At 44.1% G+C, this 27001-nt stretch overlaps 1 protein-coding gene across 1 annotated transcript in view; it reads left to right on the top strand.

The window, feature by feature from the left end:
• Positions 1 to 27001, top strand: part of LOC115136188 (follistatin-related protein 4-like) — a 248920-nt gene that overhangs the window by 204837 nt on the left and 17082 nt on the right. The window contains exons 6-10 of the mRNA XM_029671728.2: positions 4690 to 4856; positions 18999 to 19119; positions 20332 to 20493; positions 24942 to 25076; positions 26798 to 26824. Coding sequence (XP_029527588.2) covers positions 4690 to 4856; positions 18999 to 19119; positions 20332 to 20493; positions 24942 to 25076; positions 26798 to 26824 — 612 coding nt within the window. The remainder of the gene's footprint in view (positions 1 to 4689; positions 4857 to 18998; positions 19120 to 20331; positions 20494 to 24941; positions 25077 to 26797; positions 26825 to 27001) is intronic.

Genomic DNA, 27001 nt, shown 5'->3' on the forward strand with positions numbered 1-27001 from the left:
TACCTGTAGGCATATTACTTTAACAGCATTTGACATCAAATAAAATTAAATCAAATGTTATTGCTCATATACACATATTTAGCAGACGTTATTGCGGATGTAGCAAAATGCTTGTGTTCATGAGATCCTCTCTAAGCTTTACAGGAATATGACTCTGAACATACACAGCAACACCTCCACAATTGGCTTTCCAATTTTGAAAGCATGTATTGCTACCACTGAATCATCAAATGTATTATCGAAGTGAGTTTCAGAGATGGTCAGTATATGAATGTTGTCTGTTACTAGCAAGTTAACAATTTCGTGAACCTTGTTTCTTAGTCTATATATGTTAATGTGGGCTGTTTTTCACACTTGTCTGGGATTCTTGATTGTTTTTACTGGAAGGCTTATCAGAGATAGACATGACAGTGACCTTTATGTTTGAGATAATAGTTCCGGGTGGGCTGCACACAGTGGACTTCCTACTAGGGCACATAGCCTCAGTGCTAACAGTATAACTCAGGTTGATAGGCACATGATTACTGCATACAATAGCTGTAGGTTTGACATTTAGGGGAGTTAGAGGGACATACGTTAGGTTACTTACATTATGACTGCCAACATCCTTGGGACAATGTATATTTGAAGCAGCACTATGACAACTCACCAACACAATGGTAGGGATTATCTGAGCAGGGCATGGGTCACTGATAATTCATTGTCTCAACGCAGCCTTGAAATGCGAGGACAGGGTCCAGGAGCCCAGATGATTTAGATGGACTTCATGTAGAGCATCTTCTGTTTCCAAAAGGTGTTAAGTTATCTAAAAAATGTGTGCCAAAAGACTTATAGTAGTCTTTCAGCCAGGTATGTAATGCCTGCTGAATCTTTCACAACCACGGTCCAATGATGGTACCGGGCCTGAAATAATTGACTGCTTTTTCGGATCTTTCAGAGCTAAAATCAATTCTTCAAAATATATTTTCAGCCATTCCAAGCTAGCCCTTCTAATGTCGTTTGACCCCACGTGGACTACGACAGCATTAGCCCCCGGCAGCTGTCATAGAACGGCAGGAAGCAGCCTTGTAATGTCCTGTACTCGTGCTCCAGATTTTTGCTCCGGGAACCAAGATGTATTTCACGATAGAGCTGCCGATGACAACAGCTGGTGAAATGGCTGAGGAGGTTTGAACATTCTTTCGCCTCGAATGGTTTAGAAGACCCATCTAGGAAAGATGGGAGGTGGTGCCCGAAGGCCTGAGCCAGCCTTAGAATCCTCCGTAGCTGATGAAGGGGCCGGAGTCTCAGACACCCTCAAGGCTGTGGAGATGTGACACGGCAGCAACACTCTCACCAGGCCAAAGCGGCGTCCAGCTTCTGGAGTAGAAGATAAAGAGAAAGTAGGCGGGCATGGATTCCCCAGTAGCTTGTGTAAGTTTTCTACTTGTTTGCTTAGAGTAGCCACTTTGCCCCTGTAGTCCTCTGCAAGCAAACAGTTGCTACATTGAAAGTTCAGACGGTCCACATTGTCCTGGTATAGAGCAAAAAAAAACATCTCCTGCAGCATTGAAATCGTTCGTTAGTCTAGCTGGGCTCCCATGTCTCTCGTCACAGGAATTTACTAAAAGTTTGCTATGAGCTACAGTGGATTTGCAAATATAGCCTGCACCCCGCCTCCTGAAACAAGCACAGCCAGTGAAATGGCAAACATACAAGCACAACACACACCCGAGTGAGTAACACACCCGTACTGCAAACTGAGAGAAAGCAGAGGACATGCTCACTGTATGGATCACGGCAGCACATACACTATACGAGCGGGAGATGACCAACATGCAAGTCCGTGCCGTAGAAACAAGCAGTATATCATGGGGCAGTTAGCCAAAACTTTGGTTAACAAGTTAGGGAGAAACAGGTAGCAGGAGCAGTCGCTAACCAACAAGCAGCGTGAATAAGCTGCATGAACAAGTAGCGTTATAGTCTTCCTTAAGAACCCAACCAATATTGTCCCACTGTCGTTCAGTCATATATATGACATTCTTACCTGCCACCCCTTATCATCCCTCACTCCTCCTTCCTGTATAGTTATGGGCCTTGGGGAAACTCGAGAACAGTGCTTTGTCATGTGCCTTAAAGGTGAAACAAATTGGATTCGCTAGTCAGCTGAATGTAAATCTTCCTTAATAATCGCTCTCATACGATCTCGTCCTCAGATCAGACATCGTTCTCTCTCACACGGCCTCGTCCTCAGATCAAACATCGTTCTCTCAACCGGTCTTGTCTCAGATCAGATATTGTTCTCTCTCACACAGACTCGTCCTCAGATCAGACATCGTTTTCTCTCAAACGGTCTCGTCCTCAGATCAGAAGTGGGTTCTCTCTCACATCGTCTCGTCCTCAGATTAGACATTGTTCTCTCTCACATGGCTGTGTTTATATGCTTTACTGTATGTTCTGTGCTGTGATGAATAAAGTCTGGCTTTGTTTCAGTCCCACCACCAACTCATCTCTTCAATTTCTCTCTCACCTCTCTCTCTCTCTCTCTCTCTCTCTCTCTCTCTCTCACACCTCTCTCTCTCTCTCTCTCTCTCTCTCTCTCTCTCTCTCTCACCCCTCTCTCTCTCTCTCTCCAACCCCTCTCTCTCCCTCTGTCTCTCTCTGTCTCTCTCTCCCACCCCCCCTTCTCTCTTTCTCTCGCTCTCCCCCACCCCACTCTCTCTCACCCCCTCTCTCCACCCCCTCTCTGGCAGGAGGTTAGGAAGTGCAGCTCAGTTTCCACCTCGTTTTGTGGGCAGTGTATACATAGCCTGTCTTCTCTTGAGAGCTAGGTCTGCCGTCTGCCTTTCTCAATAGCAAGGCTATGCCCACTGAGTCTATACATAGTCAAAGCTTTCCTTAAGTTTGGGTCCGTCACAGTGGTCAGGTATTCTGCCACTGTGTACTCTCTGTTTAGGGCCACAATAGAATTCTAGTTTGCTCTGTTTTTTTGTTTATTCTTTCCAATGTGTGAAGTAATTATCTTTTTGTTTTCTCATGATTTGGTTGGGTCTAATTGTGTTGCTGTTCTGAGGCTCTGTGGGATGTGTTTGTGTTTGTGAACAGAGCCCTAGGACCAGCTTGCTTAGGGTACTCTTCTCCAGGTTCATCTCTCTGTTAGGTGATGGCTTTGTTATGGAAGGTTTGGGAATCACTTCCTTTTAGGTGGTTGTAGAATTTAACGTCTCGTCTCTGGAATTTGATAATTAGCCGGTATCGGCCTAATTCTGCTCTGCATACATTATTTGGTGTTCTACGTTGTACACAGAGGATATTTTTGCAGAATATGGCATGCAGAGTCTCAATTTGGTGTTTGACCCTTGTGAATTCTTGGTTGGTGAGCAGTCCCATATAGGCCTAATGGGTTCTATAACTGATTCAAGTATTTTTAGCCAGATCCTAATTGGTATTTCGAATTTTATGTTCCTTTTAGGTGGCATTCCAATTTGTAAGTCGCTCTGGATAAGAGCGTCTGCTAAATGACTTAAATGTAATGTAATGTAATGCATAGAATGCCCTTCTTGCCCTGTCTCTCAGATCGTTCACAGCTTTGTGGAAGTTACCTGTGGCGCTTATGTTTAGGTCTAGATGGAATTTGTATTTGTGGTCCTGGCGACTGGACCTTTTTTGGAACACCATAATTTTGGTCTTACTGAGATTTACTGTCAGGGCCCAGGATTGGCAGAATCTGTGCATAAGATCTAGGTGCTGCTGTAGGCCCTCCTTGGTTGGTGACAGAAGCAACAGATCATCAGCAAACAGTAGATATTTGACTTCAGATTTTAGTAGGGTGAGGTTGGGTGCTGCAGACTTTTCTCGTGCCCTCGCCAATTCGTTTGATATATATCTTGAAGAGGGTGGAGCTTAAGCTGCATCCCTGTCTCACACCACGGCCCTGTGGGAAGAAATGTGTGTGTTTTTTGCCTATTTTAACCGCACACTTGTTGTTTGTGTACACAGATTTTATAATGTCATATGTTTTTCCCCCAACACCACTTTCCATCAATTTGTATAGCGGACCCTCATGCCAAATTGAGTCAAAGGCTTTTTTGAAATCAACAAAGCTTGAGAAGACTTTGCCTTTGTTTTGGTTTGTTTGTTTGTCAGGGTGTGCAGGGTGAATACTTGGCCTGTTGTATGATTTGGTAAAAAGCCAATTTGACATTTGCTCAGTACATCGTTTTCACTGAGGAAATGTACGAGTCTGCTGTTAATGATAATGCAGAGGATTTTCCCAAGGTTGCTGTTGATGCATATCCCACGGTAGTTATTGGGGTCAAATTTGTCTCCACTTTTGTGGATTGAAGTGATCAGTCCTTGGTTCCAAATATTGGGGAAGATGCTAGAGCTAAGGATTATGTTTTAGTATAGCCAATTGGAATTTGTTGTCTGTATATTTTATCATTTCATTGAGGATATCATCAACACCACAGGTCTTTTTGGGTTGGAGGGTTCATTCGAGGTAATTGTCGAATCCAATGGGTTCTGGTGGTCTTTAATAGTTGATTCTAAGATTTGTATTTGATCATGTATATGTTTTTGCTGTTTGTTCTATGTAAATCTCTCTCTCTCGCTCTCTCTCTCTCTCTCTGTCTCTCTCTCTCTCGCTCTCTCACTCTCTCTCTCTCTCTCTCTCTCTCTCTCTATATATATATATATATATACCTACAGAGGTTGTTCAGTTGAGCTTGGCTGAGGACCAGAGAATGAGCATCTCCACGGTAACAGTAGGCCTCAGCACCGTGCTGTCCTGTGCCATCCAGGGGACGCTGCGGCCACCAATCATCTGGAAGAGGAATGGGATAATACTCAACTTCCTGGACCTGGAGGATATCAATGTGAGTCCTAGGCAGGAGCAATTGGCTGTTTCAGAGGGTATAAAGGGGAAGTTCAGTCATTTGCTTTGTAAAATCTTGATGTTAAATGGTTCCTCATCCTGAAAGTAGTCCATGGCCCAGGAGAAAATGCTGAACATACCCTTTAAGTTGTAAAGCTACATATCATGTTTTGACATGAATTAAGTCATGCTACTATGAGCCTATCTGCTCATGCTAACCCTACAAAATATGGTTGTGATTAGGCCTCCACCCCAAAACTGCAGATGTGAGTTTGTGTAACCCTTTTTTCCATCTTTACATTTAAAGGGGCTTTTCAAGGTGAAACACTGAACAAGTGTCCAACATTGTGAACTTTGATGTGTGGTGTTTTTAGAAACGCTGCTTTTAAGACATTTATAATTGGGCTTTTGATTAATATTTGATCATCCTCAGAACATGTCTCAGCAGGGGCTCTTCACATTGGTTTAAAACAATGAATCAATAACGTTAGATAAAGATTCACAGAAAATAAGTAAGAAATGCTAATTCCCATTAACCCAATTTATGCATCTTCTTCTCCCAGCCTGTTTAAAAAACAAAACAAACAGGCCTGTGTTTTTCCTCTTGCTTTGAATCATTGGTTCTAATTGTAAATAATGTAATGATTTGGGTCTCAGGAGCTCTGCCAGGTGTCCTACTGAACTCAAAGAGCACAAACCATATTAAAATGATTTTTTTTTGCTAATCGCAGCATGGCAATGCATGGGAATTGGGCTTGGCTGCATGTGGTTAATGAACTATAGAGCGGCAGTGGCGGTGAGCTGTTTAGTTCAACTGCACAGCTGACAGCGTGGGACTGTGTTTATCCATCCACCAGCTAATTAGAATTCTCTAATTGAATGTTAATGAATTGGCCAGAGAGCCAATAAACAATGACATGCACGACAACTGGCATGTGCTTAGGCGGGGTCGCGCTGAGGACAAGGAAGTGGGAGAAAACAAGGTCCTCTGTGTAACATGAGACTACTACTGTTTCCATGGAGTTAGGTTATGCAGTGATAAATAGTGTGTGAAGACAATTACAATTGTCACTAATGAATAATTATAAATAATAACTTTTACGAACATGAAGGGGTGCACGATAAGAAATGTGCCCTTCAGCATAATGTGTTTCCATGTCATCCTTAGGCTGTGTTACACCCTTTTAATGCTCAGAGTCTGCATGGGAAGTGTTGCCTGCTATTGTGTAATACCATTGCATCTCAATGAAGAACAAAGAATATAAAGCATACTGATCGAAGGCCTTGTGTGTGATTTGTCGCTGTGACATGGTGAGGTTGGACCCAGGTGCAGAGAAGAGCCCAGACGAGGAATCCGTGGATAAATATAATACTTTACTGAGAAACGGTAACAGAAACACTTACACCCAACCTAAAGACATTGAAAGTATCTTTCTTCTGGAACCTAGTTACACAAATATGCACTCAACAAAAACTAGCCATACCTTGCTGTGCTGGGCCCAGTCAGACCTTTGACACATTCACCCACTCCCCTGTTGAAAGATCAGCCACAAAACTTTGGCACCATTGTAACAGGTTGTAATCAAGCCCTGGTCTCCAGCATGGGAACAGAAGAGGACTACCTGGTGCAGTAGTCTCAGGTTGGACTACTCCAAATCATCTTGGTTCTGACACACACACACACACACACACACACACACACACACACACACACACACACACACACACACACACACACACACACACACACACACACACACACACACACACACACACACACAAAGTGAGACACCTTCGGTCATTCATAACCCATCCATAAAGGCTCTATATCACATTATGCTGTACTTAATTGAACGTCAAACACCTTTGGTCATTTTATAACACACATAAAGGCTTAATGAGGTAAACACAAATGTATTACAACTTAGGGAATTATCACTAACAGCTCAAACAAATTCATTTTTATTTGTACATAAAAAAAACTACAAATACATGAAGTTTCAAAAAGTCCAGCAATGCAATTACATTGAACATTACACAGGGCTGTGAATAGTGTAGCTTGTCGCTGAGCTGGCAGACAAATGGATCTTGCCTATCTTCCTGATGGAGATACTGCATGTTGGTAACAACAAAGAAAGTTAGCAGGTCTGTTAGGAAATGCCTTTGTCAAACCATCTGGATAAGGGCATTTATGTGCTGCGGCTTCCTGCATGATCTGGCATCTGTAAATTGGTATAGAATCAGCTTGATCCCCTCTATCGAAGACACTTGGACCTTCTTTTTTAACATTTTCAGTGGTGTCGTTAACAAGCATACACCCATAAAGAAAATTTGAATTAAAAACAGGTTCAGCCCCTGGTTCGACCATGATCTGGCAGAGTTACTCCACCTCAAGAACTCCATTTGGCAAATCGCTCGGCACACGCATACTCAGGCTGACCGGCTCTCATTCAGGCAAATTAGAAATAAGTACACTCAGGCTATCCAGAAGGCCAAACTTAATTACTTTAAGGAGCAGTTCTCTCTCTGTGGGTCTAACCCAAGAAGTTTTGGAAAATGGTGATCTGGAGAATAAACCAACCTCATTACAGCTGCCCGTGTCCCTTAATGTTGATGATGTGGTTGTTACTGACAAGGAGCACATGGCTGAGCTCTTTAATCACCACTTCATTAAGTCACGATTCCTATTTGACTCTGCCATGCCTCCTTGCCCGTCCAATATTTCCTCATCTCCCACCCCTTCTAATGCAACCAGCCATGATGCTCCTCCCTCTTTTTCCTCTGCCACGCTACAAAGTTTCTCCCTGCAGGCGGTCACTGAATCTGAGGTGCTAAAGGAGCTCCTTAACCTCTAGCGACGAGCAATCCCGTATCCGGGAGCGTAATCATAGCCTCAAGCTCATTACCATAACACAACGTTTCCTATTCATGAAAATCGCAAATGAAATGAAATAAATATATTCAAACACAAGCTTAGCCTTTTGTTAACAACACTGTCATCTCAGATTTTCAAAATATGCTTTTCAACCAAAGCTACACAAGCATTTGTGTAAGAGTATTGATAGCCTAGCATAGCATTAAGCCTAGCAATTCAGCAGGCAACATTTTCACAAAAACAAGAAAAGCATTCAAATAAAATAATTTACCTTTGAAGAACTTCGGATGTTTTCAATGACAAGACTCTTAGTTAGATAGCAAATGTTCATTTTTTCCAAAAATATTATTTGTGTAGACGAAATAGCTCCGTTTTGTTCATCACGTTTGGCTAAGAAAAAGACCGGAAAATGTAGTCACTTACAACGCCGAACTTTTTTACAAATTAGCTCCATAATATCGACAGAAACATGGCAAACGTTGTTTAGAATTAATCTTCAAGGTGTTTTTCACATATCTATTCGATAATCTATCAGTGGTGGCAGTTGGCTTCTCATCAGAAGCAAACGGAAAAATACTGCAGCTGGAGATTACGCAATAATTGCGACGGAGGACACCAAGCGACCACCTGGTAGATGTAGTCTCTTATGGTCAATCTTCCAATGATATGCCTACAAATACGTCACAATGCTGTCGACACATTGGGGAAGCGACAGAAAGCCTAAGCTCATTCGTGGCCCATTCACAGCCATATAAGGAGTCATTGGCATGAGGCGGTTTCAAAAAATGCGGCACTTCCTGATTGGATTTTTATCTGGGTTTTTTCTGTAACATCAGTTCTGTGGCACTCACAGACAATATCTTTGCAGTTTTGGAAACGTCAGAGTGTTTTCTTTCCAAAGCTGTCAATTATATGCATAGTCGAGCATCTTTTCGTGACAAAATATCTTGTTTAAAACGTTTTTCATCCAAAAATTAAAATAGCGCCCACTATATCCAAGAAGTTAAACTTGACCCCAAAAAAACATCTGGTTCAGATAGTTTAGACCCTTTCTTCTTTGAGGTTGCTGCCCCTATCCTCACCAAGCCTATCTCTGACCTTTTTAACCTGTCTCTCCTCTCTGGGGAGGATCCCACGGTGCATCCTTTATTTAAAGGGGGTTAAAACTGTTATAGGCCAATTTCTATTTTGCACTGTTTATCAAAAGTGTTGGAAAAATAATCAACTGATTGGCTTTCTTGATGTCTATAGTATTCTCACGGCAATCTGGTTTCTGCTCAGGTTATGGGTGTTTCACTGCAACCTTAAAGGTCCTAAATTATGTCACCATTGCCCTTGATTCTAAGCAATGTTGTGCTGCTATATTTATTTACTTGGCCAAAGCTTTTGATACGCTAGACCATTCCATTCTTGTGGGCCGGCTAAGGAGTACTGGTGTCTCTGAGGGGTATTTGGCCTGGTTTGCTAACTACCTCTCTCAAAGAGTGCAGTGTATAAAGACAGAACATCTGCTGTCTCAGCCAATACCTGTCACCAAGGGAGTACCCCAAGGCTCGATCCTAGGCCCCACACTCTTCTCAATTTACCTCAACAACATAGTTCAAGCATTAGGAAGCTCTCTCATCCGGTTATATGCGGTTGGTAGCCTTATACTCAGCTGGCCCCTCCCAGGATTTTGTGTTAAACGCTCTACAACAAAGCTTTCTTAGTGTCCAACAAGCTTTCTTTTCCCTTAACCTTGTCTTGAACACCTCCAAAACAAAAGTAATGTGGTTTGGTAAGAAGAATGCCCTCTCCCCACCGGTATGATTACTAACTCTAAGTGTTTAGAGCTTTAGGTAGTCACCTTATACAAGTACTTGGAAGTATGGCTAGACAGTACACGGTCCTTCTCTCAGCACATATCAAAGCTGCAGGCTAAGGATAAATCTAGACTTGGTTTCCTCTATCGTAATCGCTCCTCTTTCATCACAGCTGCCAAGCTAACCCTGATTCAGATGACCATCCTAACCATGCTAGATTACGGAGACATCATTTATAGATCGGCAGGTAAGGGTGTTCTCGAGCGGCTAGATGTTCTTTACCATTCGGCCATCAGATTTGCCACCAATGCTCCTTATAGGACACATCACTGCACTCTATACTCCTCTGTAAACTGGTCATCTCTGTATACCTGTCCCTCATCCTCCACATACAACACCTGTTCTGCCAGTCCCATTCTGTTAAAGGTCCCCAAAGCACACACATCCCTGGGTCACTCCTCTTTTCAGTTTGCTGCAGAGAGAGACTGGAACGAGCTGCAAAAAACACTCAAACTGGACCGTTTTGTCTCCATTTCTTCATTCAAAGACTGAATCATGGACACTCTTACTGACACCTGTGGCTGCTTCTCGTGATGTATTGTTGTCTATACGATCTTGCCCTTTGTGCTGTTGTCTGTGTCCAATAATGTTTGTACTGTACCATGTTTTGTGCTGCTACCATGTTGTGTTGCTACCATGTTGTTGTCCTGTTGTGTTGCTACCACGCTGTGTTTTAATGTGTTGCTGCCATGCTATGTTGTCATCTTAGGCCTCTCTTTATGTAGTGTTGTGTTGTCTTTCTTGTCGTGATGTGTGTTTTGTCCTATATTTTATTTTTAATCCCAGCCCCCATACCCACAGGAGGCCTTTTGCCTTTTGGTAGGCCGTCATTGTAAATAAGAATTTCTTCTGAACTGACTTGCCTAGTTAAATAAAGGTTGAATATATATATATATTTTTTAATTAAAGATGGGAAACTCTATTCAATTCGTAATATTATATTCCTATTTCATTTACAAATCTCATGATGTGATTATGAGACTTGGCTGATTCTAGGGGGATTTTGGTTAGCTAGCAATTGCTGTGAAGTCATTACACATTACGATTGAGGCAGCTACAGTACGTAATCTAACTCAACACTTAACTACTAAGAACTCATTTAAATTACAATAAATGAACATTAACTTAATTGTCTTTCGCTCTCCAGTGGCAGCACAAGTGAGGCATTTGATTTGATCCACATGATCAGCGTTTCATGAGCCACACTAAAGAAGTACTTCCGGGTCATGGAATTTGGGGAATTTAAATGTAATAATTTGTTTTTCTCCCCTCATCAACCTACACACAATACCCCATAATGATATCACAATGCCCCATAATGATATCACAATACCCCATAATGATATCACAATGCCCCATAATGATATCACAATGCCCCATAATGATATCACAATGCCCCATAATGATATCACAATGCCCCATAATGACAAAGCAAAAACAGTTTTTTAGAAATGTTAGAAAATGTATTTAACGAAATATCACATTTACATAAGTATTTAGACCCTTTACTTGTTGAAACACATTTGGCAGCGATTACAGCCTCAAGTCTTCTTCAGTATGACGCTACAAGCATGGCACACCTATATTTGGGGACTTTTTCCCATTGTTCTCCTCAGAGCCTCTCAAGCTCTGTCAGGCTGGATGGAGAGCATCGCTGCACAGGTATTTTCAGGTCTCTCCAGAGATGTTCGATTGGGTTCAAGTCTGAGCTCTGGCTGGGCCACTCAAGGACATTTAGACTTGTCCCGAAGTCACTCCTGCGTTGTATTGGCTGTGTGCTTAGGGTCGTTGTCCTGTTGGAAGGTGAACCTTCGCCCCAGTCTGAGGTCCTGAGCGCTCTGGAGCAAGTTTTCATCAAGGATCTCGCTGTACTTTGCTCCGTTCATCTCTCCTAGTCCCTGCCGCTGAAAGACATCCCCACAGCATGATGCTGCCACCACCATGCTTCACCGTAGGGATGGTGCCAGATTTCACACATGATGCTTGGCATTCAGGCAAAAGAGTTCAATCTTGATTTCATAAGACCAGAGAATCGTATTACTCATGGTCTGAGATTCTTTAGGTGCATTTTGGCAAACTCCATGCGATGAGTCATGTGCCTTTTACTCAGGAGTGGCTTCCGTCTGGCCACTCTACCATAAAGGCCTGATTGGTAGAGTGCTGCTGAGATGGTTGTCCTTCTGGAAGGTTCTCCCATCTCCACTGAGCTCAAGTTGAGTCTCATAGCAAAGGGTCTGAATACTTATGTAAATAAGGTATTTGTTTGTGATTTTTAATAAATTTGCACACAAGAAAACGGTTTTCACTTTGTCATTATGGGGTATTGTGTGTAGATTGATGAGGGGAAACAATTATTTCATCAATTTTAGAAAAAGGCTGTAACTTAAGAAAATACGGAAAAAGTCAAGGGGTCTGAATACTTTCCGAATGCACTGTATATGAAAAAGAATTGTCTAAACATGAACAATTATTCATTTTTGTTCATTTTTAAGTGAAAGGGTATTCAGTTTGGGTTTTAAAACATGTTCCAAGATCAAATAAATGCCCCCAATCGAATCAATACATATTGGCTTATAAAGCAAAAACTACTCTGGGAGCTGCAGTAAAAGCATTGTAGGAAATACTCGGTAGGGTCTGTAGAATGTATGTATGGTGTCACTTCATCGGGCTCTGAATAATACAAAGTGTTGTAGGAAATACTCGGTAGGGTCTGTAGAATGTATGTATGGTGTCACTTCATCGGGCTCTGAATAATACAAAGTGTTGTAGGAAATACTCGGTAGGGTCTGTAGAATGTATGTATGGTGTCACTTCATCGGGCTCTGAATAATACAAAGTGTTGTAGGAAATACTCGGTAGGGTCTGTAGAATGTATGTATGGTGTCACTTCATAGGGCTCTGAATAATACAAAGTGTTGTAGGAAATACTCGGTAGGGTCTGTAGAATGTATGTATGGTGTCACTTCATCGGGCTCTGAATAATACAAAGTGTTGTAGGAAATACTCGGTAGGGTCTGTAGAATGTATGTATGGTGTCACTTCATCGGGCTCTGAATAATACAAAGTGTTGTAGGAAATACTCGGTAGGGTCTGTAGAATGTATGTATGGTGTCACTTCATCGGGCTCTGAATAATACAAAGTGTTGTAGGAAATACTCGGTAGGGTCTGTAGAATGTATGTATGGTGTCACTTCATCGGGCTCTGAATAATACAAAGTGTTGTAGGAAATACTCGGTAGGGTCTGTAGAATGTATGTATGGTGTCACTTCATCGGGCTCTGAATAATACAAAGTGTTGTAGGAAATACTCGGTAGGGTCTGTAGAATGTATGTATGGTGTCACTTCATCGGGCTCTGAATAATACAAAGTGTTGTAGGAAATACTCGGTAGGGTCTGTAGAATGTATGTATGGTGTAACTTCATCGGGCTCTGAATAATACAAAGTGTTGTAGGAAATACTCGGTAGGGTCTGTAGAATGTATGTATGGTGTCACTTCATCGGGCTCTGAATAATACAAAGTGTTGTAGGAAATACTCGGTAGGGTCTGTAGAATGTATGTATGGTGTCACTTCATCGGGCTCTGAATAATACAAAGTGTTGCTGGCCTTTTACTCACATGTGGCTTACTGCACTACAGAAAACCTGCTAACCAAACAACAGTGAAAAAACTGGGGAAAACCAGAAAAATATGGGGGGAAAAGAAAGATGCAAAAACAAAAACAAAAAAAACTGAAGTTGGCAAAAAATAAAAACTGATTTTAAAAGACCCTAACAACGTCTTTTGCTGTGCATGACTGAACTTTAGAGTGTGCGTCATCCTGCAGCACAGCATTCTGGGGGAAGTTGAGGTCAGGTCCAATATTGACTATGCACCCAAGAGGGAAAGAGGTTGGGCCATCCTAGAAATGGTTTAATGAAATATGATATTATATATCAAATTTAGCAGACCCCTTTATTCCAAAGCAATTTACAGTCTTGCGTGAATACATATTTACGTATGGGTGATCTCGGGAATTGAACCCAATATCCTGGTGTTGCAGCGCTCTACCAATACCAAGATGCATAACACGGTTATAAATGCTTTGTAAATCCCTCAAGTTAATATGATTGATAAGGCCTTTATTTTAATTTTTTTATTTGACCTTTATTTTACTAGGCAAGTCAGTTAAGAACAAATTCTTATTTTCAATGACGGCCTAGGAACAGTGGGTTAACTACCTGTTCAGGGGCAGAACGACAGATTTGTACCTTGTCAGCTCGGGGATTCGAACTTGCAACCTTTCGGTTACTAGTCCAACGCTCTAACCACTAGGCTACCCTGCCGCTTTTGCCACCCTTTATAAAGCACAGGTTTATGTCACATTTGACATGGGTGTTTATGTCACACAGTTATGCCACATTTATGAACCCTTTATAAAGCATGACATATGGTTATAGACTATTCATAACACATATGTAGTGTTTATGAAGGCTTAATGAAGCCTGTATAAGCTGCAGGTCATTGAAAGCGGGACCAAAATAATTCATGCATTTTCTCTATTTTCTCCAAAAACAATTATGCTATAAAAAAATGTAATGAGCATGTCAAACGGGCCTCTTACTCGCCGTTTGGGACTGCTGTGAAAAATCCATTATGCTAACCTTCAAACATCTTAAAATGATTTTCCGCTAAGACTATTATGAATACAGTACAGAGCTATTACTGTTTTATAAGGGGTGAAAAGATAGAAGGAACATTTTGGGTGGTTTTTCATTTGAAATACAAACTCAAATGAAAAATGTATGAAACAATACCATGCTTCTTTATGTGTATAGTTTACATACACTTAGGTTGGAGTCATTAAAACTCATTTTTCAACCACTCCAGAAATGTTTTGTAAACAAACTATAATTTTGGCAAGTCGGTTAGGACATCTACTTTGTGCATGACACAAGTCATTTTTCCAACAATTGTTTACAGACTGATTATTTCACTTATAATTCACTGTATCACAATTCCAGTGGGTCAGAAGTTTACACACACTGAGTTGACTGTGCCTTTAAACAGCTTGGAAATTTCCAGAAAATTATGTCATGGCTTTAGAAGCTTCTGGCAGGCTAATTGACATAATTTGAGTCAATTGGAGGTGTACCAGTGGATGTATTTCAAGGCCTACCTTCAAACTCAGTGCCTCTTTGCTTGACATCATGGGAAAATCAAAAGAAATCAGCCAAGACCTCAGAATTGTAGGCTTCCACAAGTCTGGTTCATCATTGGGAGCAATTTCCAAACGCCTGAAGGTACCACGTTCATCTGTACAAACAATAGTATGCAAGTATAAACACCATGGGACCACTCTCTGTCTCCTAGAGATGAAAGTACTTTGGTGCGAAAAGTGCAAATCAATCCCAGAACAACAGCAAAGGACCTTGTGAAGATGCTGGAGGAAACAGGTACAAAAGTATCTATATCCACAGTAAAACGAGTCCTATTTTGACATAACCTGAAAGGCCACTCAGCAAGGAAGAAGCCACTGCTCCAAAACTGCCATAAAAAAAAGCCACACTAAGGTTTGCAACTGCAAATTGGGACAAAAATCGTACTTTTTGGAGAAATGTCCTCTGGTCGGATGAAACAAAAATAGAACTGTATGACCATAATAACCATCGTTATGTTTGGAGGAAAAAGGGGGCGGCTTGCAAGCGGAAGAACACAGCATCATGTTGTGGGGGTGTTTTGCTACACGAGGGACTGGTGCACTTCACAAAATAGATGGCATCATGAGGGGGGAAAATTACGTGTATATATTGAAGCAGCATCAGTCGCAAATGGGTCTTCCAAATGGACAATCACCCCAAGCATACTTCCAAAGTTGTGGCAAAATGTCGTAAGGACGACAAAGTGAAGGTATTGGAGTTGCCATCACAAAGCCCTGACCTCCATCCTGTAGAAAATTTGTGTGCAGAACTGAAAAGGCGTGTGCGAGCAAGGAGGCCTACAAATCTGACTCAGTTACACCAGCTCTGTCAGGAGGAATGGGCCAAATTCACCCAACTTATTGTGGGAAGCTTGTGGAAGGCTACCCAAAATGTTTGACCCAAGTTAAACAATTTAAAGACAATGCCACCAAATACTAATTGAGTGTATGTAAACGTCTGTCCCGCTGGGAATGTGATGAATGAAATAAAAGCTGAAATAAATCATTCTCCCTACTATTATTCTGACATTTCACATTCTTAAAATAATGTGGTGATCCTCACTGACCTAAGACAGTGAACTTTTACTAGGATTAAATGTCAGAATTTGTGAAAACTGAGTTTGAATGTATTTGGCTAAGGTGTATGTAAACTTCCGACTTCAACTGTAAGTGTACAGCCACTCCACTGTATTCAATCAGTTATTTTGAACAATAACTAATTTCCCTTTATGAGTTCCGTCATTTAAAAAATATATATTTTACCCCTTTTTCATGGTATCCAATTGGTAGTAGTTACTGTCTACAGACTCGGGAGAGGCGAAGGTCGAGAGCCATGCGTCCTCCGAAACACAACCCAACCAAGCCGCACTGCTTCTTGACACAATGCACATCCAACCCGGAAGCCAGCCGCACCAATGTGCCGGAGGAAACACCGTACACCTAGCGACCTGGTCAGCGTGCACTGTGTCCGGCCCACCACATGAGTAGCTAGAGCACGATGAGACAAGGATATCCCTGCTGGCCAAACCCTCCCTATCCCGGACGACACTGGGTCAATTGTGCGTCTCCCCATGAGCCTCCCGGTCGCGGCCGGCTGCGGCAGAGCCTGGGCTCGAACCCAGAATCTCTGGTGGCACAGCCTTAGACCACTGCGCCACCCGGGAGGCGCATGAGGTCTGTAATTTGAGTCACAACATGTTGACACTAAGACAATAATTGGAAATGTATGATCCAGCTGTCTGGTGCCCACCGAAGCCTCCCTCCCAGACCATGTGCTTTCGCTCTCCAAGCCTGACGTGGGGAAAACTCTCAAAAGAGTGAATATTCACAAGCTGACCAACCGGCGGGCATCTTCTCAAACATCTTCAACCTCTCCCTGTCCCAGGCTGTAATCCCTACTAGTTTCAAGGTGACTACCATAGTTCCAGTGTCCAAGAAAACCAAGGTGACATGAAGTGTTTTGAGAGGCTTGCCACTTCAAGGCCAGGCACACTGGACCCACTCCAATTTACCTACCGCTCCAACAAATCTATGGAAGATGCCATTTCCATTGCTATTCACATCTGTACAAGAGGAACCCCTATGTGAGAATGCTGTTTATTGACTACAGTTTAGCATTCAACATAATTGTACCCTCCAAGCTCGTCAACAAGCTCAGAGCCCTGTGTCTGGAACCTACCCTCTGTAACTGGATCCTGGACTTCCTGATGAGCAGACCACAGGCTGTGAGGATTGGCAATAACACCTCCTCTATGCTGACTCTTAACACAGGTCCCTCCAGGGCTGTGTCCTCAGCCCTCTGCTTTGCACAACACCAACTCCATCATCAGGTTTGCTGACGACACCACAACTGTAGGCCTGATTAACAATGACGATGATTCAGCTAATAGGCAGGAAGTAAGTCGACGGGCATTATGGTGCCAGGACAACAACCTCTCCCTCAACATCAGCAAAACAAAGGAGTTGATTGTTGACTTCAGTTAGCAGAGGAGGGAACATGCCTTGATCCACATCAACAGCACTGCAGTAGAGATAGTCAGCAGTTTTAAGTTCCTTGGCGTCCACATCACAGAGGACTTGACTTGGACTAACAACACCACCACTCTTGTCAAGAGGGCACGACAACGTCTTTACTTCCTAAGGCAGAAATTCGGCATGCCACCTCAGGTCCTCTGCAAATACTACAGCTAGACCATCGACAATATCCTGACCAGTTGCATCACAACCTGGTACAGGAATTGCTCCATCCACGACCAAAAGGACCACCATCAAGGACCCCACACACCACAGCAACGAGCTGTTCATTCCCTTACCATCAGGCAAACGGTATTGGAGCATGAGGTCTGATACCAACAGGCTCAGAGACAGTTTCTATCTACAAGCCATCAGACTGCTGAACACTTGAACTGGACTTACCACCTATGCTGACTCTCTGCACTCACGCACACACGTCCGCACACATGCACACACACACCAACACGTATTCATGCTACACGTTGCAACTTCTGCTACCAGACTCTTATTTACTATTGCTAATACTCCACAATTTAAATGATTGTCCCCCAATAGCTCCTTCCCCAATACACGTGTAAATATTGGACTATAAATTGTGTCTTCCTGTATTATAATAAATGCTAACATGTTTATTATATTCTACTGTCATTTACTTTATGTTCGTATTCTCATCTTTTATTGTTTCTTATTGTTGTTGCATTGCCTTTCATTGGATGGAGTGTAACATGTGTATCCTGTACATACTACTAATCGAACTTGAAAGTTGTACATGATTTTCAGTATTTCTTGTTTAATCATATAAACCTGTACTGGTACTAAATAAGAAGAATCAGCGCTACACAGTTAAGTTGATCCCCTATAGGGATAAACGCTGTAGGATAGATTTTCCTGGGGGCCCCCTCTGGGTGCACATTTAGTTTTTTGCCCTAGAACGTCACAGCTGATTCAAATAGTCAAAACTTGTTTAAATCAGCTGTGTAATGCTGGGGCAGAAACCATAAGGTGTACCCAGGGGTGGCCCAGGATCGAGTTTGGGAAACCCTGCTGTACAGTAATTATTCTCTAAAGCAGAGTCTACTGTTTTCATATGTTCCGTAAAGCCTTTCTAATGTCCGTCCTAAGTAATTCCTCTTCAGTACCTTTCCTCACCTTAAAGCAAAGAGACCATTCTGTCCTCATCCACTCCCATCTCGTTAGCCTAATGAGAAGCAGTAGTTTCTTAAAGCATGTAGTGGGACGATTGCTTGCGGCAATAAACTCCAAGTCTTTAGTCTCTGTTTAGAGAGGGATGTGTTTGGTTATTAAGGTAGCTAACTCCACACATCTGCACACTGTCAGTCCGCCACATACTGGGACACCACTGTTTAGTATCTTAATCCTCCTTAAGCCTCGCTGAAACCCCAAGTGAGTTGTGCATCCTGAAAAACAACAACTGGCTCCATTAATCACTCTAATGTTCTTTGTATTTTTAACCCTTCCTATTTATCAGACTGATTGAGCGTGACGACAGGGCTCCAATCCCCTTGCCCGTCCCAACATCCAGGGACCACGTTGATTCATGGTCTATATGCTTCTCATCACTCCATGGTCCCCTGTTGTGTACCCTGCCTCCCTTAACTTCCCTCCTTTTCCTCCTCCCTTACCTCACATCCCTCCCCTCCCTTCTTCCCTCCCTCACCATCCTCCACTGCCACCTTCCTCTTCCCCCAATAGGACTTTGGTGATGACGGCTCCCTCTACATCACCAAGGTGACAACCATCCATATGGGGAACTACAGCTGTCATGCGTATGGATATGAAGAACTCTGCCAGACCCATGTACTGCAGGTGAATGGTTAGTAATGGCATATACTTGACATTTCATGGTGTTCACCAGAATTCTGACCTGACTAAATGTGTAGCAGTGCATCACTGCATTCAATGTTAAATTGTTGATTTCTGAATAGATGACAAATAGTTTGAATAGATAAATAGTTTGAATAGATAACAAATCATTTGAATAGATAACAAGTAGTTTTAATAGATAACAAATAGTTTGAATAGATAACAAAAAGTGAGATGCTTTCGTGGGTTAAGGACCTTCCAGGGTCAGGACTGGCAATCCCTGTCTCAAACCCTGTCTCAACCCCTGTCTCAAACCCTGTCTCAGACTCTCTTGGCAGCAACCGTGTTCCAATCACAAAACATGCCATTGTTTTCAACATGTCCCACATATTATCATAGAAAGCAAATCAAGTCTATACCCATGGTGTTTTACTCACCATACTCAGATGATTCCACCCTGAGCATGTACAGTGTTATATCTACAGTACATCAAATAGCCAGCAGGAATCAGCTCAGAGGAGCTGGCTGCAGGCACTTAGCAAAACACACTGCTCTACTAAATCATTCCCATAAGTCTTTTTTTTTGCTGAGACTACGTGTGATTACCGGGCCTTCCTCTTCATTGAGGGCCTTGGGAGAGCCGTTTGTACCGTCTGTACTGTATCAAATCAAAGATAACAATCTCAATTTCCCGAGCTTGATTTCATTGCTCGCACAGATATGCATAGACAAAAATAGCCTGAAATGATTTTCAATTAACAAGGATTATAGGCGTGATTGTGTGTTGTAAGGCAGGATTTATGCTAATTGCAAAACGATACAGCTGCATCTGAGACATTCAGTTGAAGAGGGAGGGAAATGTTTGCTTCCTGAAAGGCAGGTTATCTTCGAAGACAATTACCATGCGTTTGTGTATGGATATGAAGTGTTTCACCTGTAAATAATGACTGGGGCTGCTCAACAAAGTGGATTTTCTTGCCTCTCCTATATTGTGTGTGCCTTCAGATTCACCTTCTTAACTTCCTTCAATAGTGGTCTTATTTGGTGTTATAAACATTTGCGCTGGACTGTAACGCAGTGCCTGTAGCTATGTGTGATTTTGTGTGGTACGGGTGTGAAATGAAAGCCTTTCTGCCTGCTGTGCCTGTGTAATTATACCTCTCTGACTCCACTCTATTGTGGCTATGTTTGTCTCTTTGTGTGTGTGTGTCTATGTATTCAGTTCCCCCAGTGATTCTGGTCTACCCAGAGACGCAGGCCCAGGAGCCTGGTGTGTCTGCCAGCCTGCACTGCCACGCCGACGGCATCCCAGACCCTAAGATTCTGTGGCTGAAGAACGGCATGGACCTGCAGCCCAGACCCGCCAAGCAGCTCTCCCTCATCGGTAAGGCACCAGGCTACTCCTGCCCACACTCACAAGACTGTATATGTTCTAAATTACACCCTATTCCCTATATAGTGCATTACTTTTGACAAGGGCCCATAGGCCATATATAGGAAATAGGGTGCCATTTGAGCCGCACCCTGTCATTACCATCACAGCGACTCCTGTTTAGCAGAAACACCATTATGAAGGGAACCATGGAGGTGTTGCTATACTACGGGCGCATTCTGTGTCACACCCTCCTGTGTTGCCAAATCCAAGTTTAGGGTCACCGTTTTGATTATTGTTATTTTGCCAGCCACTGATTTTAGAAGAGTAAATATCCAATCCAAGCCTTTGAAGAACACGATAAAGAAAAAGATAGAACAACAGTGTGTGAAAATGAATTATACAGCAGCCTGCCATGTGAGAGAGTTGAACAGGAATTTCAATTTCTGAGGGGACACAAGAGAGTGTCTTTTATGGAGTAACCCTCATTAGATGGCAGTTTACAGGCTGTGTGTGGATCATTACCTGTGGTAATAGCCTGTTATCGGGCTTCAGATTCAGCTGAAACAAGGGAGGCTCTGCAAGGTTCATATATACATTAACATCCTGCAATCCAGCTTCACAGATCTGTCAACTGTCACTCTCACAGCCCAGTTTAGACTTGGCAGATCCGTGGAGCTGGATTCCAGGATGTTCAGTTAATTGCTATTTGGGGTAGATCTGAAAATACCCTGATATCTAGTAAAGGTTTAACAGGGTGCTCAAACATAAGAGTCTACAGAATGAAGCCGTTTTCCAGAGTTATACTCTTAGCTTATTTGGCAGAATATTTGAACATTGGATCAGTATATAGGTATTCCAACTCAGAATTAGATTAGTTTCCCCTCTGGAACTAAGGCTAATGTTGGTCTTGTGGAGCTCACGAATCCTGCCAGGATGAGGGGAAGGCTACAGTACTCACTGATGCTACCAGGATGAGGGGGAGGCTACAGCACTCACTGATGCTACCAGTATGAAGGGGAGGCTACAGTACTCACTGATGCTACCAGTATGAAGGGGAGGCTACAGTACTCACTGATGCTACCAGGATGAAGGGGAGGCTACAGCACTCACGTTTAGCTGCCAGGATGAAGGGGAGGCTACAGTACTCACTGATGCTGCCAGGATGAGGGGGAGGCTACAGTACTCACTGATGCTGCCAGGATGAGGGGGAGGCTACAGTACTCACTGATGCTACCAGTATGAAGGGGAGGCTACAGTACTCACTGATGCTACCAGTATGAAGGGGAGGCTACAGTACTCACTGATGCTGCCAGGATGAGGGGGAGGCTACAGTACTCACTGATGCTACCAGTATGAAGGGGAGGCTACAGTACTCACTGATGCTACCAGGATGAAGGGGAGGCTACAGCACTCACTGATGCTGCCAGGATGAAGGGGAGGCTACAGTACTCACTGGTGCTGCCAGAATGAGGGGGAGGCTACAGTACTCACTGATGCTGCCGGGATGAGGGGAAGGCTACAGTACTCACTGATGCTGCCAGGATGTAGGGGAGGCTACAGTACTCACTGATGCTACGAGGATGAAGGGGAGGCTACAGCACTCACTGATGCTGCCAGGATGAAGGGGAGGCTACAGTACACACTGGTGCTGCCAGGATGAGGGGGAGGCTACAGTACTCACTGATGCTACCAGTATGAAGGGGAGGCTACAGTACTCACTGATGCTGCCAGGATGAAGGGGGGGCTACAGTACTCACTGATGCTGCCAGGATGAAGGGAAGGCTACAGTACTCACTGATGCTGCCAGGATGAGGGGAAGGCTACAGTACTCACTGATGCTACCAGGATGAGGGGGAGGCTACAGTACTCACTGATGCTGCCAAGATGAAGGGGAGGCTACAGTACTCACTGATGCTACCAGGATTAGGGGAAGGCTACAGTACTCACTGATGCTGCGGGGATGAAGGGGAGGCTACAGTACTCACTGATGCTGCCAGGATGAAGGGGAGGCTACAGTACTCACTGATGCTGCCAGGATGAAGGGGAGGCTACAGTACTCACTGATGCTGCGGGGATGAAGGGGAGGCTACAGTACTCACTGATGCTGCCAAGATGAAGGGATGGCTATAGTACTCACTGATGCTGCCAGGGTGAAGGGGGGGCTACAGTACTCACTGATGCTGCCAGGATGAAGGGGAGGCTACAGTACTCACTGATGCTGCCAGGATGAAGGGGAGGCTACAATACTCACAGATGCTGCCAAGATGAAGGGGAGGCTACAGTACTCACTGATGCTGCCAGGATTAAGGGGAGGCTACAGTACTCACTGATGCTGCCAGGATGAAGGGGAGGCTACAGTACTCACCGATACTGCCAGGATGAAGGGGAGGCTACAGTACTCACTGATGCTGCCAGGATGAAGGGGAGGCTACAGTACTCACCGATGTTGCCAAGATGAAGGGGAGGCTACAGTACTCACTGATGCTGCCAGGATGAAGGGGAGGCTACAGTACTCACTGATGCTGCCAGGATGAAGGGATGGCTACAGTACTCACTGATGCTGCCAGGATGAAGGGATGGCTACAGTACTCACTGATGCTACCAGGATTAGGGGAAGGCTACAGTACTCACTGATGCTGCGGGGATGAAGGGGAGGCTACAGTACTCACTGATGCTGCCAAGATGAAGGGATGGCTACAGTACTCACTGATGCTGCGGGGATGAAGGGGAGGCTACAGTACTCACTGATGCTGCCAGGATGAAGGGGAGGCTACAGTACTCACTGATGCTGCCAGGATGAAGGGGAGGCTACAGTACTCACTGATGCTGCGGGGATGAAGGGGAGGCTACAGTACTCACTGATGCTGCCAAGATGAAGGGATGGCTATAGTACTCACTGATGCTGCCAGGGTGAAGGGGGGGCTACAGTACTCACTGATGCTGCCAGGATGAAGGGGAGGCTACAGTACTCACTGATGCTGCCAGGATGAAGGGGAGGCTACAATACTCACAGATGCTGCCAAGATGAAGGGGAGGCTACAGTACTCACTGATGCTGCCAGGATTAAGGGGAGGCTACAGTACTCACTGATGCTGCCAGGATGAAGGGGAGGCTACAGTACTCACCGATACTGCCAGGATGAAGGGGAGGCTACAGTACTCACTGATGCTGCCAGGATGAAGGGGAGGCTACAGTACTCACCGATGTTGCCAAGATGAAGGGGAGGCTACAGTACTCACTGATGCTGCCAGGATGAAGGGGAGGCTACAGTACTCACTGATGCTGCCAGGATGAAGGGATGGCTACAGTACTCACTGATGCTGCCAGGATGAAGGGATGGCTACAGTACTCACTGATGCTACCAGGATGAAGGGGAGGCTACAGTACTCACTGATGCTGCCAGGATGAAGGGATGGCTACAGTACTCACTGATGCTGCCAGGATGAAGGGATGGCTACAGTACTCACTGATGCTGCCAGGATGAAGGGGAGGCTACAGTACATTACCCATTTATCTGTGCATTTCACATAAATAGACAGTTCAAATACAAACGTGTGTTTTTCAGGTGGTAGAATTTTCAGTAAAATCCATTGTTCTAAATGAGAATGAAGAAAATGTATATTGCATTATGTGTACATTGGTGCCTGTAGAAGTTGTTCATATTAGCCCAGGGTTTATCTCAGGCCCTGGCTCTGTCAGGTCTTGTTCAGCACTATGAAGTTATCCTCCTCTGCCTGCCAGTTCACATTTAGGAGTTACATGGAAAGAGATCAAGAGAGGGGGATCAAAGACGACATAGAGAGGGAGGGAGAGATGAGAGGAGGAACGTGAAAGACTGCCACATGATCTTTGACACGGCGCGTGAAAGCAGCTGTCTGACACGGGTGTCCTTCACTCCTGCTGCAGTGTTGTGAAAATGGCCTTGTTGTGATCAAGGCAACACTGCAGCAGCGTGAGGGTGAGGAGGGATGGATGTGAGTGTGAGAACAAGCCATAGATCACAAAGGGCTAGTGTCAGAGAGCTAGGGCTGCCTCTGCTGCCTCTGATAGCACTCACTGTGTCCTGAGATATATCACCTTTGCTTAAAACCTGACGAATACACATACACACACACTCTCTAGTTGTACCGTCAGAGCGCTGACTCTCTCTGATGATAGCACTCACTGTGTCCTGAGATATATCACCTTCCCCTGACACTAGATCTCTGGGTACAGAACAGGATTCAGTCAAAGGATATTTTGAGGAAGGGTTGTTGTGTTGTCATCACAAGGGTTCAGGCTTCAATGGCTTGTGTTAGTGAGACGTGGGTACATAGTTAGTTGGCTACTTAGATTAGCTTTGTTCATTCATTTAGAGAAACGCAGTGAGTGTATTGCTAGGTGGGAGGATGAAACAGCCATGGAAAATGTGTACCAGTGTAGAAACATGTGGCTGAGCTGAGACTCCTCTGTAACAGCGAATGGGAGCGAGCTCCACATTGGCAGCGTACGCTATGAGGACACAGGAGCCTACACCTGCATTGCGAAGAACGAGGTGGGGGTGGACGAGGACATATCGTCTCTGTTTGTGGAGGACTCAGCTAGAAAGACACGTAAGTGACTGAGAGTTTACTTCAAGTAGAACATGGAAAAATGCCTCCGATTTTTTTTTACAGCCTTTGGGTTTAGATTGTGTGAAATGCAATAAAACAACAAGGATACATTTATGTTATTGTGTTAATTGAAGTATTTCTGCGTCTGTAAAGAATCACTCTTGCTAAATGTGTTTCTGTCCCACTTTTTCTGAAATGACTTGATATGACATGGTATCTCTCTCTCTCCCACCCACCCTCTCTGTCTCCCTTTCTCCCTCTTTCCCTCTCTGTCTCTCTGTCTCCCTCTTTCCCTCTCTCTGTCTCTCTTTCTCCCTCTTTCCCTCTCTCTGTCTCCCTTTCTCCCTCTTTCCCTCTCTCTGTCTCCCTCTCTCTCTCTCTGTGTCCCTCTCTCTCTCTCTGTCTCTGTTGCTCACTCTTTCTCTCTCTCTCTCTCTCTCTCTCTGTCTCTCTTTCTCCCTCTTTCCCTCTCTCTGTCTCTCTTTCTCCCTCTTTCCCTCTCTCTGTCTCTCTTTCTCCCTCTTTCCCTCTCTCTCTCTGTCTCTCTTTCTCCCTCTTTCCCTCTCTCTGTCTCTCTTTCTCCCTCTTTCCCTCTCTCTGTCTCTCTTTCTCCCTCTTTCCCTCTCTCTCTCTGTCTCTCTTTCTCCCTCTTTCCCTCTCTCTGTCTCTCTTTCTCCCTCTTTCCCTCTCTTTCTCCCTCTTTCCCTCTCTCTCTCTGTCTCTCTTTCTCCCTCTTTCCCTCTCTCTCTCTCTCTGTGTCCCTCTCTCTCTCTCTGTCTCTGTTTCTCACTCTTTCTCTCTCTCTCTCTCTCTCTCTCTCTGTCTCTCTTTCTCCCTCTTTCCCTCTCTCTGTCTCCCTCTCTCTCTCTCTCTCTCTCTCTCTGTCTCTCTTTCTCCCTCTTTCCCTCTCTCTGTCTCCCTCTCTCTGTCTCTCTTTCTCCCTCTTTCCCTCTCTCTGTCTCTCTTTCTCCCTCTCTCTCTCTGTCTCCCTTTCTCCCTCTTTCCCTCTCTCTGTCTCCCTCTCTCTCTGTGTCTCTCTTTCTCCCTTTTTCCCTCTCTCTGTCTCTCTTTCTCCCTCTTTCCCTCTCTCTGTCTCTCTTTCTCCCTCTTTCCCTCTCTTTCTCCCTCTTTCCCTCTCTCTGTCTCTCTTTCTCCCTCTTTCCCTCTCTCTGTCTCTCTTTCTCCCTCTTTCCCTCTCTCTCTCTCTCTGTCTCTCTTTCTCCCTCTTTCCCTCTCTCTCTCTCTCTGTCTCTCTTTCTCCCTCTTTCCCTCTCTCTCTCTCTGTCTCTCTTTCTCCCTCTTTCCCTCTCTCTCTCTCTCTGTCTCTCTTTCTCCCTCTTTCCCTCTCTCTCTGTCTCTCTTTCTCCCTCTTTCCCTCTCTCTGTCTCTCTTTCTCCCTCTTTCCCTCTCTCTGTCTCTCTTTCTCCCTCTTTCCCTCTCTCTCTCTCTCTGTCTCTCTTTCTCCCTCTTTCCCTCTCTCTCTGTCTCTCTTTCTCCCTCTTTCTCTCTCTCTCTCTGTCTCTCTTTCTCCCTCTTTCCCTCTCTCTGTCTCTCTTTCTCCCTCTTTCCCTCTTTCCCTCTCTCTCTCTGTCTCTCTTTCTCCCTCTTTCCCCTCTCTCTCTCTCTGTCTCTCTTTCTCCCTCTTTCCCTCTCTCTCTCTCTCTGTCTCACTTTCTCCCTCTTTCCCTCTCTCTTCTGTAATTCTGATGCTGATGCTGCAGTTGCAAACATACTGTGGAGGGAGGAAGGTACTGAAATATACTGTTGTATAACACTTTGTACCAGTTTTTTTCAATTCACTTCTATAATGGACCAATATTCCTCTGAATGTTTGTTCATTTTGTATATTCATTATGTGTATATTTTCTTGCTGAAAACGTTATTTCACAAGACTTGACCATGAAAATATAACAAAAATGCAAACA

The sequence above is a fragment of the Oncorhynchus nerka genome, linkage group LG10 (assembly GCF_034236695.1).
Source record: "Oncorhynchus nerka isolate Pitt River linkage group LG10, Oner_Uvic_2.0, whole genome shotgun sequence".
NCBI classification, from domain to species: Eukaryota; Metazoa; Chordata; class Actinopteri; order Salmoniformes; family Salmonidae; genus Oncorhynchus; species Oncorhynchus nerka.